The sequence below is a fragment of the Sipha flava genome, unplaced genomic scaffold (genome assembly GCF_003268045.1).
Source record: "Sipha flava isolate LNK unplaced genomic scaffold, YSA_version1 126_pilon_pilon, whole genome shotgun sequence".
Taxonomy (NCBI): domain Eukaryota; kingdom Metazoa; phylum Arthropoda; class Insecta; order Hemiptera; family Aphididae; genus Sipha; species Sipha flava.
Window position 1 is genome coordinate 882,602 of NW_020271752.1, and position 15,228 is coordinate 897,829.

The window sequence follows — 15,228 nt, forward strand, 5'->3', positions numbered from 1 at the left end:
TTTTATTTTACTTCGTTCAAAATTCAAGAATTTATATTATAACTAATTAATAAATAAATAAATTATTTATATTATAATGAAACAACCGCAGTTCGGTTAACTTAATCGTGAAGTGCGCACATATGTCGATATATGCTCCGTTATCAATGAAAAGTGCAAAGTACAACGTCATTACGTGGACAATGCGTTATGGAAAAAGAACTTCAATATCATAACAGAATGGTACTCATATCTCAATTCATATTGCCAAAAACCTCTCTACTTTTTGCTATTCCATTGGTAAAGTGATTCTCTTCCAAAATTTAGATAAAAAACTTACGACCTCTTCTGTTCCAAATGTCAAGCGTAATATATCGTCATCCTCGACCATAAATTCACCATCATACAACTACAAAATGCCAAAGTTATTCACGTTACCATACTGGTTTGCAATTCTATCAATTGAAGACGATTCTAATGACAATGTTTTTCCCTCGTCATGCGATAACAGCCCATTAGGTACTATCCACAATACTATTTGAAACCAGTCACATGTAAGTCTTGCTACAACTCTCCTTCCTCCGATCCAAGTTAAAAATTTAAATGATATTACATTGTTCAAAAAACCGTTTTCAAGTACGATTGATATAAACCAAATACCTTTTATAGTTACCCGGTCACATCGAGATAAAGAATATACTGGAGCACGCACTCCTAATACCCACACACATAAATAAAACGAACCGTCGGGCGGCGTCGATTTAAACGCTATCCCCACCACCGTACGGCAAGAAACATATTAGTGCGTATGCCGTACATGTGAAATGTACAAATATTTCACTTTTTTATTGTTTTAAAGACGATTTTTTTGTACTTACTTAATGGAAATTTAAATAATAATAAAATAAATCATGTTTTTATATTTATTTATTAAGATCAAATAAAAAACTACAAAGTACATGACAAGTATTGAAATAAACAGCTTCAGAGTAATTGAAGTTTGAACAATTTTCAGATTCAGCAGTTATATTGTTTGTGAATAATAACTGCCTAAGAGTATTTTTGAATTGCACTGAAATTTGGATTGTTGTTTGAGCCACCTCTTGCTCTTATGCAACTAAAAAAAAGTTCTAAATGATCTTGGGACATTTTATAAGTCAATACAAATTTTAATGGGCTTTGATATTTATTTAGTAATTTCTATGCTACATTTAAGGTACTTTCCATAGTAATAATAAAACCAAGTACAATCATTTTTCTACCACCTAAAATAATATCTTGTATTTTTAAACTTTTAAAATAACCAGACATTTCGTCGAATATAACTTTGATTGTGTTAATGTTTCCAGAACTTATTGGACTTTTAAATCCTTTAGAAAAAAGAATTTGGGGGTTTAATATATCAAATAAACGATTAACAAGTCTAATGAAATAAACAGTTGATTCGCTATTTTGAATATAGTAGTAAAACTTTAAAAATCACTAATTTAAATCGAAGAAAAGTCAATAAAACGTTACTACAAAATGTATAAAATTAAAGTTTTTGCCGTACGGTGGTGTGGATGATTATTATCAGCGCCGCTCGATTTCTGTTTACAAGTACGCGGTCTAGTGTATTCTTTATCTCGATGCCCGGTCATATTTATGTTTTCATCCCAAAGACCAAGAAAATTTCAATGCAGTTATTACCTTTTTGAGGAGAACGAGTTTTGAGTACCATTTCTTTTTTCCATCACATCTACACCCATTTCGAGTTGTAATCAGGAACCTACACTATAGGACGCTTACCTCCGATATTTCTGAAGATTTAATCGCTCTCGGTCATTTAGTCACAATAGTCCCGAGCATATTAAAACTTAGTGTTGCTCTACCACTATTTTATATAGTTTTAAAACCCGCTGAAAATAACAACGATATTTTTAATATATCATCTCTAATCAATACTCTGGTTGAAATAAAAAATTCGTAATTAGTACATAGTTTTTTTGCTAATGTTAACTTGATAAAAACTCACTTTAATTAATTTTATTCTTTTCTTTTTTTTAATCTAAAAATATATTTACTATCCAATTATTTCGTTTTATTTATAATAAAATTGAAATAAATTAATAAAAGAAGTATGTTTTGAAGTACGAAATGTTACAAAAGTTTTAATAGATAGTGAATTCAGAATTGTGTTGTTGGATTGTCTTATGCCTGTGAGCAAGTATTAAAATTGTATAATGTTTATTAATAAATATTTTAAAAATATTTACAATATACATCTTTGTTCAAAATGTCAGTGTTGATAATGAGAGAAATAAATCAATTATTGAGAAAAGGAGTTAAAAATATTATAAGTATTTGTGTACCATGGACTCAAAAAATGCTAAATATTTCATATTTTTAATAAAAATCATATAAATTTGATTATTAAAACTGTTTAAAGCTTATTTCATAATTACTAAGTTTCCAATTTTACTTTTATGGTTTTAATGTTATGAATAAATATATTCACAATGTATGTGAAACTTAAAGTGGAATTCGATGTTAAGTGTCTATATCAGGGGTGGCGAACCTATGTCAAAATACTTCTGATGGGATGGTTTCTTTTCTCGAATGGTTGCATCGCCCAGAAAATATAACAGTCGGTATTTCGAACCGATGACTACATTAAGACACGTCTGCCTTATTCCGCTCTGCCACTACGTCTCTAATATATACTCACATATATTAAATGAACCAAATTGTTAGTTTTAAATGGTTTTTTTATTCTTTACTATCTGCTGAAATTAAAATATGATGATAAAAATAATTTTTGGTTAACATTTTGAAATTGTTGGGATGTATTCTAGTATTAAGTATCTATGAATTATATTAATTAATTAATTTACCACGGGGATTCTTATTCCAAAATAATTTAATACAGCTAAATAAAGTACGTTTCGGTCGTATTATATTTTATATGTTAAGTTACATTAAGATATCTGGATAAAATCCTACGGAAATATATATATATATATATATATATATATTATATTTGTTCATCTTATTGCTGGATTTATTAAAATAGTTTTTTAAAGCAATTTAGTATATTTAGTATCAAGTTTAAGTATGAGTATTAAGTTGGAATATTTTTGTATTATTGGTTTGCATAAATGGTGGTTTTCACCAAACTAAATGAAAAATGAGTTTATAACAATACAATTATACAGTTAATACAGTTAATTATACAATTACTTTAAGCTATATATGTAAAGCAGAACACGTATTAAATGTTTTGTAACGAATTATCATAATGATATATTTAATTCGTTGCAGAGGTAGTTTTTGGCAATAATTTATTAACTCTATCTTGTATTACGATTATTTAAGATATAATTATAACACGAATTACAGTGGTTACAAATCTCTAGTTTACTTTACTTGTTGCGCTATAAAATTAAAAATAAATACATTCCTTGTTTAGTTTAATTTATAAAATATAAATTCATGGAAACAGAACTGTTATGTTATAGAAGCCTTAAAAAAAAAAAATAATAATAATAATAATAATAACTTTATTTTAAAAAGTTCTGACGTGGTTCAAAGATATTATTTATTTTAAGCTTGAAAAATGTTAATTTTATTATACTTATTTTAATATTGTTTTCCTTACGATGGAAATTATTATCACCAACAGTTTCGTCGGTTTATTTCTTTTTAAATAATGAAATGTAATATTTAAAGTTCTACATATTAATAGTTTAAAACAATAAGATATAATAATGTATTATTAAATTGTCCAGTATATAGTATTGTATTGTATAAGTAGTAGTATTATTGCATTGTATAAGATCAATTGTTAAACATGCTCCAGTCGTGGGTTGTCACTCCATCATTGCTGTCATATTATTCGTTATACAGTTTATTATATTGTCAGGGTAAACTGTGAATATCACTCGTTTATAAAGCTAGCTCGCAAGAAAAAATTATTATGTATCATTGTGTTTAGTGGAATTTATTTTATGAAGCAAAATAATTTATTTATGTCACAAATAACTTAAAGTTGACAAATTATTGATAATTTGATCAAATATTTCTCATAATATAATGTATATAGACAAATGGACAATAATATTTAAATTGTCGAACTTTTTTTTCGCAGGAAAAGAATTCGTTTTTGAATTTCAACGTGAGTTGTATTCTAACATTACCTCCATACCAAAGGCAAGGATACGGCAGACTTCTTATCGATTTCAGTAAGTAGAATATTTTTTTTTCAACAGAATATGTTTGCCATTGGTATTCACTACGCAAGAGAAAGTCCATGTTTTTCGTATTTTACCAGCTATATATACTATTGCTAACAGGGGTGTAACACTTACTATTTCCTCACTGCCAACTATTTTAACATAACCAATATCTTATTTCACTGCGAATTGATGTCACGTTTCACAACAGATATAAACGAATAGGTAGATAAATAGTCTGTATGAGAAAAAAGTAGTTTTGAATATTGAATTTATTTCTGGAAACATGAAATGTACCTATATTATAACCAACCAGAGGATTTAAGTAAATCATATTGCTTTCAATTTTGGGGTTTATATTCATTTTCAATTTTTTTGAAACTTTGACATTCCGTGATATTCAATTGATTATTCACCATAATATTATCCTGTATGTTATAAATCTAGAACATTTTAGTCTCGTTTTCTCTAGACGTACATAAATATATTACACACAGGTCTTGTCACAATATTCATGTAGGTTAATTTGCACTTTTGTTTAAAAAAAGAAATTGGTTATGTAGGTGATGAAATTATATTAATAAATATAATGCAAATAAAATTAATTAGTTTAATTATAAAATTAAACAGTTAATTGATATGTTTCAAGGTATGAGTACAGAAATTTAAAAGCTGTGTTCTGATACATTTAGTTAATAAATAAGTTAATTATCTTATACTGAGTAAGTTTACTCTAACCTAACCCAATTATTTAACTATGACCAAATACTTTCATATTCTGTTATTAAAGTAATAGTTATTCAATAAATTACTTACATTATATAAAAAAATATTTAATACATTACGCAATATGGAATAAAAAATATTAAATAATAAAAACTTACGTTTATATATATATAAATGTAAATCTTATTTAGTAAGCTTGTTAAAAATTATGAATAAACGAGTATTTATTTAGCTTAAAAAGTTTTATGAAAATATTGTTAGTATGAAGTATTATAGTTCTTCTATATTCTCTAGAATTACTTCTATAAGTTTTTTCTCCGAATTTTTATATACCTGTATGCACATTATAAAATATGTTTCCAATTCGACCCAAGAATTATTCTTAATGTTTGGGTTACCAAAAACAAAGCGAGGTAAAAGCTTGGCCGGGGATTAATTTAACAATTTTGCCAATGGAATTGTTTAATTAAATATTGTCTTTGGGACTAAGCCGCCTGTTTTGAAATGGTAGTTTTCACATGCATATTTTATAAGAAGGGATGAAAAGTCTGTGTACCAACCAAAATCGGATAAGTATTACACATAATAATCATTTTAGTGTATTTTAATATATAACCTATACCTTTGCTATTGTGTAGCTAAATTCCAAATTTTTGTTTGAATATAGAGGTTTCAAGAATATAGTTTTAGAATTTATCTTAATATTGAAATAAAAAAATGTTAAATTATGATTGGTTTTATCATAATAATTTATAAGAATTCAATTTTTATAAAATAATATATATATATATATATATATATATATATATATATTACTTATTATTTTTATAAAATAATATATATATATATATATATATTACTTATTATTTTTGTTTATTTTATCGTTTCTACTTATATCGAATTTAATATTATTATAAACACACTATTCTAATAAATATAATCGATTTTATGAACTATAAATTGTTTATAACATTATAGTTACAATTTATTAAGTTATAGTTAATTCATTTATAATCTATATGTTATAATTTTTATATTTTTAATAATTACTATTAAAAATATATGTTGTCCATAAGTAATTTTTAAAGTTGTTGGGCCCTTTCTAAAATCCTAGTAGGGACCACTGCCTAAAAGCAAATTAATGCAACCCGAAGATTAAATTTGTCCAACATATAACTTAAGATAAAAGGATATGTGCAATAAATGGATAACTACAGAGCAAGTTAAATTAATAAGATATATCTAGATAAAATTGTAAAACCATTGACTGATAATTAAAATTATAATATTGATTCACAGTAAAAACCAGTGCATTGAGTATGATTTAATGATTTCAATACAAATATATTGATAATTATAAGGACTTATTTTATGGTTAAAAAGTTTCAAATGAATATTAGTAACTTAAAATTATAACCTATTAGTCCAAAATGGTTTTAATTTATTTGAATCAAATTAATTATAATCGTATTATTTTATAATTAGTTTGAAAATTCGTTATGCTCTACAGTACACTTCAGAGTTTTGATTTATAGTTACGAACAGTAGAAATTATATGTATAATACACAATTTAGTATTATATGCTAGGAAAGTTATAATGGATTAAATAGAAATATTAAATATGTATATAGATTTTATTTTAGATGAAACTGACACTCGTTTAATGAGATATCTTCAGGTTAGATAAATAAAATACAATACGAATCAATTAGCAAAATTAATTGACTTATTCACAACTGTGATTTTAAACAAAAAATAATGAAATGAAAAATGGCAAAAGACCAAAAACAAAAACGGAACATAATCCACACTGTTTCTTGGTAGTGGTTAGCGGAGGATATTTAAATATATATATATATATATAAAAAAAAAACAATTAAATCTCTCGATGAAGGATGGTGAAAAGGAAAAGAAAAGAAAAAGCAATAATAATAGGACGAAATCATTATTATTATCACAGTAGGGCACGTTAATATCCCCTACAGTCTCGGCGTCTGTGTTCCTGACAATGCGGTACTGCGGAGTAAAACTTACGTTTGAGTGTGTGTACGTCTGTGCGCGACTGATCGTTTTCCACGAAAGGGTTGGTGGCGGGTAGGGAGCCGTGGGGAGGTAGTGTTCAGTTTGATCCTGTCGGAGGCGATGTATAAGCTTCTGCGTGTACACACGTATAGGGGTGGTCGGGAACGTTACCGCGGCAGTAGGTAAGCCGTGGCGGAAAGGGTAGTAGCCGTCCATCTGATAACGTCACTCGGCCGACCTCCGCTCGTCCACAGCCGACTCACCGATCGCGCGTGGCCACCCCGGAAATGAACGGTGCAGCGGCGGTGGCGAACGCAATGCAGCAAAGCCTCTGCCATCATCACTACACACACACACACACACACACACACACACACACACGAGCGCGCGCATAGGCGCGCGCGCACGCGCACTGGCACGACACACTCACGAACACCGTACGTCCGCCGCTTCCCCGCCTTGTCGTGGAAGCCCTCACGGACTGCCTGCACGGCTCGGTCGATACGGCTAGACGTATCCACGCACCCCCATGCCGTTTGCGCCACTTCACTTCCTTCCGTACCCGCCGCCGCCATCGTAAACCCTCCCCTAAGTGTATTCGTACCGGCGGCTTTTCGAACCGACCTAATGCGTATATATGTACATGTAAAATATTGAATATTGCATCGCAGCAGCAGCGTAGTAGTAGTAGTAGTAGTAGTTGTAGTAGTAGTAGTAATATTAGTGTAGTTGTCTTAGTAGTAGTGTGTTATTTTACATGTATAAATGTGTGTATGAGTGGGCAATGAGTAGTGGCGACGTTGAGCTCTATGTGCATAGGCGCACGCGTTGTCGGTCGTGCGAGGGCGGAGGGGAATTCAAAACGCACAGACCGATGTATATACTACGTATTCATATATATGTATATAAATACACGCACGTTCCCCGCGACCCGTGCCGGTCTAGCCGGACACTCTCTGCTGATGGCCGTGTCGCATTCCTGGAATACGGATAGAAGGGTGAATCATACGGTGTAAAAAAGTGAAAAAAAAATTCACGAGCGATATAGCAGAGGGATGGACGGGGAGTGAAAAAAATTGGAAAAAAGTTTGTTCGATTAAAACGCTGGCGCACAGCAGCCCATCCCTTCCCGTCCTTCGGCGTCCGTCGACTACCTGATTATCGCGCAGCCGCTGTCGATGGTGCCCTATTGCAGGTGCCGTCCGACGGGCTCTTCCATCTCCGCGCCAAACATTTGTTCAATTAACCCGTGCGCGCGCGGGCAGAGTTTTCCGCTTGTTGACTTATCGACGGGAGTTCCGCAGACGCCGAAAAACTCATTTTCCGACCGGAGATCGCACTCGTCCCGCCGTCGCTCAACGTTAACAGTGTACTGATGTGCACACACAACTATGTTTTATGTATAAACGTATTGTACACTCGCATTAGTTTCTCGTTTCTTCTTGTTTTGCACTTACTTGTTTTTCCGTCTTCTCCGTCTCGTACTCCCGAAAAGTTTCTGCGGCTTTTCACCCCCTTCTTTTTATTTTACAACGCACTATTCTCACAATAAATTGTTTGCAGTGCATTCTACGCGTACTGCGTATATGGTATTCAAGTCTCCCATTTCCCCGTTTGTTCACACACAATACATGATAAAAGTATAATATATATATATATATATATATATATATATATGTATACTTTATGTACGTTGTAGTTTTGTATTCGTTATAGTGCGTTACACACTATCCCCCCATGTTTTAGGTCCAAGGATATTTCTCAAAAGATTAGCAATTCTTTTTGACATGTATCATTTTTCCGTTTTTCGTTTCTAATTTATAATGGTTTTGTTGACCTTTTTGAGATTTAAAACGTATTTAAGCTTTTGTAGTACTGCAATCGTAAATGCATGCGTATTTCAAAGAGCACATAACGAATTCGAGTGTCAATATTATTTATGAAATATTTTTTTTTCTTTTAAAGGACGATTTAAGGTTCTTAAATTGTAAAATTATTAAGTGAAATTTTGCTAAAAAATAGGTTTCATGTCAGACAAGTACTGAAATTGTATATAGTTAAATATATAATAAAAGCCAACTGTATTAGTTATAAAGAATTATTAACTTAGTACATACAATGGATTCATGTATATTAATATTCCAATTATTTATTCCAATTCTCAATTAGCATGATAAAACGGGAATATTGTGACTACAAATAAGTTTCGATATCGGTTTATTTTTAAAAGTAATAAGTTCTTAGAACACGTACTTTTTCAAACCGAAAATGTGCTGAATCAGACATTTTATTTTAAAATTAAATGTCTGTAGTTTTATTTGCACTTGTTTTCTTTTTATTGTTTATTGCTTTAGCGAAAACCAAATTCAGCTATTTTAGTATATTTTATGGTCCTAACTCACAACCCGATTTCAAACGCAGTGAAAATTCTTTGATATACGATTTCTAGTTTTATAATTTTAAAATACCCTTCTAACAAATTAAAACCATATCGACGGACAAAACGTTAACATTTTTTTAATTTATTAAACGAATACCTCATGGTGTATATCGCTATGATATAATTTTATTATTCAAGTTATGAATATATATTTTTATGGATCGTTTTGTTTTGTAAATATATATATATATATATATTTACTAAAAATAATAATTATATTCCAATGAATCATGGTTTTCAGTGTCTTACTTTTATTTGCATACATAAATAATGAATTGGTGTTAACTGTTTTTACAACTAAATATTAAATTTTGTAACTTTCAAAGATATTTCAAGATATCCTGCTTTAGTATAAATGATACACTTATAAATCGGATATTATAATATAATTTATTTTTAATGAGACATTCGTATTTCAATTTGAATAATAATTCCATACAGCTTTTTATGTTACTTACTAAGTTTATATTGTATATTACATAATTTTTTTATCTTTATTCCCAATTTTGAATCTAAATATGTTATCTTTTGATAATATATGATAATGTAGATTCTAATAATATTCATCAAATCTAATAAAATGGATTCAAAAAAGTTGTCTAAAAATTTTATAAAATTAAAATTAAAACTGTTGATTTAAATTATACAATCCATTTAAAACAAATTGATCACTGCGCAAAATGCCTGCTCGTTCATTTTATTTCAATGTTTGCAGAACTCTTTGTTAATACATTTAATGTACGTTTCCATCACTCTTTTCAATAACGTAATTTTACGGTTGTTCGTATTCTCAGTTCTTTTCAATTTGAACAATAATCTACGTTATCTACTGCAATACATTTAATATACATTTGGGATAAAACCGTAGGTGTCTTTAAGTTAACCCTCTTATTTTCGATTGCCTCTTTTCTCATCGGATGAAGCCTATATCATACAAGAATTTTCCGTTTTTACATTCCACTTGAGACGCGCGTGTGCACTTAAAATAATTATTTCATGCTTTATAAATGCTGCATAATTATAATTCCACCAATTTTACCCCATCGCTTGCTCGCATTATCCTCTCTTTTTTTATTTACATCTATGCCATCTCAACCATATTGCGTATTCGTTAGTTTTTTTTTTCGAGTATAACATTGGATGCTACTCATCAATTTTTTATTCATATTTCTACTTTTAATTTTGTCTCCCGTAATGCATTAAATATTCACTATTCTTATTTTTTATGTCGTAATTTCCGACTTTTCACTTACTAACGTTTTCATAAACTATTTAGATGTTCACATTTTGTATATAACCCTTTATTTCTTATGTGTATAGTAAGGCTTAACCAGATATTTTTTTAGCGCTTTTCTTCTAAACATAATATCATGAAGGAAATCTATTATACTTGCTTACGTGACTGCTGTATGACAATGGGTTTACGCTCCTACTGTCTAGCTGATTTTTTCTATTTAGTACATCAAATAATTCAGGTTGTTGAAAATTAAATTTGTGTGGTTGTGCATGTTTCTTTTGATATTTTTACAGTTTATACATATCACTAATATACATTATAAAAATATAAGTACCATCATTAATTTAGAGTTTAATTGGTTTAGTTTTTCTCGGTATATTGTATTTTAAAGTAATAAATATTAAAATATTATGAAAAAAAAAAAATGGTTATTGTGAATTTTTGTAATAGTTATACGAAATTATTCTTAATTATTAATATATATATATATATATTATATTCTTAATATTCTCAACTATCAATAATTGCCACCTAGATATGGACCTAATTAATTACTATATCGACACTGTGCAAAGTTCTATCTAAATCCAGGTGTATCTGCACTCAAATGAATATTATTACTTTTTACTGAATCAAACGTATTATATTTAAGTATTCTAGATATTTTATATATGCGAATTTCGATTGTGTTCATTTTATATAAAAATTGTACAAAACAAAAATTCAGTTAAATATTTATACATACAATTCTAGTTCATTTTTGTAGCTTTGAAATTATAGTTATCTCTTTTGTTTAGTTTTATTAAATAAAATGAAAATATTTTTCAATTAAATTGTTGTTTATTCATGTTTTCTTATGTTGTCTGTTCTTATTAAGTATATAAATATATATTTCACAACTTCATTTATACTCATATATATATATATATATACGTATGATATTGCGTACATCAAACATAATATTTTAAGTAACTTGTTACTTGAAACGTAAGTAATTAAATTATATCATATTTTTGAATTATGATGCTAACAATAAATTTGGGTTTTAATAAATTATTTTATCTTTTTTCAACATAAATATTTATAGATACACTATTTTCAATGAACAATATAAGTTATATAATATTTTTTCGATCTATTAGATTAAAAAAAAAAAATTACTTGACCATTATCATATAATTATGCTTAAAATATTGACAAGCTTATACAATACACGGGTAATTTATTTTACATATAAATAATGCACTAATCAATACGGCGTGATTCTAGAGTTATACATTTTTCGTGCATTCTTTAAAATAAATATTTAATCCTATACGTGTGTTGTAATCCGAATTCGTTCAAGTGATATATGATCATATTGAGGGTTCTTTTGATACCAGTACGTTTTTAATTAGAGATCTCCATGTGGTTTAGTATAAGGCTAGGTTTATTTTCACGGGTCATTGCCGTTTCGGATGCATTAACAAAACATATCATATTGACACATACATGATAATAATATTGATAGTCTTATACAATTTTCTACTATAATCATCACGTAGCATTTTATTATAACAGTAAATTTTATATGTACATATAATATCCTTTTCTTACTTTGCAACGTAGAAAAAAACATGATTATTTTAAATGTACACGATTTCTTAAATATTATTGATAAATGTTATTATTTTATTTTTTTTTTCTCGACAACATTACAGTAATAGAATTACATATAATGAGACAAAAAAATTATTAAAAATCGTCGAAATTATTTATCCGCCATTTTATTTAAATTGTTTAGAACTAAAGAGGAAATTGGTCTAATTTTCTTTATTAGTATAGTCGTGCGAAGTCGGGTAAAGTTACGAGCTATTTATAGTTATTAGATTATGAAGATGATTTGAGTTTAATGTGAAATATCCTATGGCCAATATAAATGAGAAAAAGTGTTGTCTACTACAGAGAAAGGAAGATGAATTGAAAATTAAATGATCAAAATTGCATAGTGGTTCATTGCGGAGTTAACTACATAGTGAAGAAGAATTAAATGAAAGTCTGAATGAATTGTGGGGAAATAAACTTTATCGTATTCTAAGACGGATGTAAACGATGATCAGATGTCTAGGAATGTCAAAATTCTTGAACTATAATTATTGAGGGATTATAGAAAAAATTTACCTGTACCCCATTTGGTGAATTTAGGTGATAAAGAGGATCATTTAGACTGTCAGGCGTTACGTATAAGTTTGTGATGGATGAAAAAAACTGGTAATTTTAAAGCGGAAAGCTGGATAGAAAATTTATTCGAAAATTTCAGATAAACGGTGTAGTCATTTTCGGTGATACTATCGTGATTGAGGACCCAAAATAATTAATCAACCTTATTTTGAGTATAAGACGGGAAATTAGGGATTTGATGATGATAGTTATCGTGTCTTAATTTTATTGACTTTGAATATATGTCTGATGATGATTTTTTAATTCGAAATCGGTTGTACTTTACAAATATAATAATACTTTAGGCTAGGGGTGGCGAACCTTTTTGGTTCAAATACCAAATTTTTCCAATTAAGGTTTTGAAAATCGTTCACGTGCCCAAAGAAGATTATATTTTCTAATAAAATAAAAATAAAATTACAGACTTATTATATTATTTTTATTACATTTTAGTCATTCTTAGTGAAACACATGGAACAATCATTTAATCGGTCAAAAAATTTCTTTCCTTCGATTTAATTAAATTCATTATGGCGAATGAGCTTTCACAAACATAAGTTGACAAAAAAATATGAAAGTATATCGAATATTGTCAATTTTAAAATATATATAATTTGTTTCTTTGAATTTCTTGTAACAAACATTTTATAAAAAGTATACAATTTTTTTGTGTATAATTTTTAATAATTTAAATTTTTCGAGTGTGCTATTAAAATTTGTTCAACGTTCCATAGGTTCGCCACCCCTGTTCTAGGCTAAACATTTATATACTTATTTATTTGTTTCTATTTTTAACACGGATTCAACCTCTACAATCAACCTAATCAAATTCTTGAAGTTAACCAAACTATATTATAAAATTTAAATATGTTAGTAAAATACTCAATAACATATACATATACACCCCACTTAAATTTGTAAATAATGTTTGTTCAATGGTCATAGTCGCCGAGGATGTTTTATTCATTAATTAAAAAAATATAAATAGTTGTTTCTATTTATAAACTATTTGATTATTTATTTAAATATCAATTTACGAATGTTAACTATTTACTAATTTTTAAATTTTATTTCAGTTTTTATTATTTTATTATTTAATGTTATGTTTAATCATTGAATTAATTATAAAATTTTGTTTTTCTTAACGAATATATAGTACAATTTATATTGCCGTGCTGCACGTGTTAAAGCTTTACACGAAGATAGTGTTCATCTTATAAGTATTTTTGACGACTGATTAGATGTTAATTTTATTTTATTTTATTAATTATTTTATCGGAAGTAAGTTTAAAATGTAGTTTGTACTTTTTAAATTAATGTGCATTTACTTCTAAAAACTGTCAATGTATCGTAAATTATAAGTTAAATATCTTAATTCTCAACATTTTACCATTTAATTAAAACGACATTCATATGCAAAATATTAGATTCCGTGAATCTATATAAATATACATATATATATACATTTACCTTTTGTATGTAAGTATTGGAATTAATTACTCGCATTAATTTTACTTTTGCATAGTAGAATGAAATTATAATATAATATAAAACTAATTTTTTTTTTAATAAACAATTTATTTTACCATAAGACTAAATCTATAATTATCATATTCGGAGTATACGAAATAAAATTGTTCTTACAACTATTTTAAGAAATTAAGAAATATTTCTTTCTTTGATAATTTCAACCAAAAGAATAAAGTGATTTAGTTTATAATGTTTATTAAACATGATTGTTTTAGCTTTTTTAGCTTTTTTTTTTTTTAATATAAATATTCTTTGTATTTAAGAAAATATCATATCTCGATTATTTGTGAGTTCAATGATATTTGTTTACATTTTGAATAATTATGGTAACCGTTATGTACGAACTATTACTTAGAAATCTTTTATTTTAAAGTTAACTCGATTAATTTTTGACGATACTAAAAAAAAATTATCTGACTGTAGTAGTTTTATTTGTTGCGTGCAGTTCAGTCATTTCGCGGTAAATTGTAGTAACGATGTTTTTTGTAAACTTTTTGTGTCTCAATTATTGTTTTTTTTCTTTTTTTCTTTTGTAGTTCATAGTAAGTTAAAAGTTTTGTTACACATATTTCGCTCAACCCATAGTATAACAAAGTAATCCACTGATAACGTCAATTTATGATGCTTATATATGTTTAGCTAAATGTCAACACTTACTAGTGGTCCTCTGTGTGCGTATTAAGGATAATTTCGTTGATATTGTATTACCTACTAGAGTTTTCATGTATAACATCATATGTTCGCAAAACCTTAGAACTTTTCAGGTTATTGTTTTCTTATAAGTCTTTAACGCCATTGATCATAGTTATCATAGTTATCAAATTATTTAAAATTCATTTTCATTTATTGCTATTATTAAATAATGTTTTTTGACAAACTGAAC

The 15,228-nt window shown here is 27.9% G+C and overlaps 1 protein-coding gene across 3 annotated transcripts in view; it reads left to right on the forward strand.

The window, feature by feature from the left end:
- The window catches only part of LOC112694250 (histone acetyltransferase KAT7-like), a 100,975-nt gene that overhangs the window by 34,486 nt on the left and 51,261 nt on the right, over positions 1-15,228 (forward strand). For all 3 annotated transcript variants that reach the window (XR_003149551.1, XM_025569664.1, XM_025569665.1), the window contains one exon: positions 4,106-4,199. Coding sequence is in view for 2 of the 3 variants with exons in the window: in XM_025569664.1 (XP_025425449.1) it covers positions 4,106-4,199 (94 nt within the window). In the remaining variant the exon portion in view is untranslated. The remainder of the gene's footprint in view (positions 1-4,105; positions 4,200-15,228) is intronic.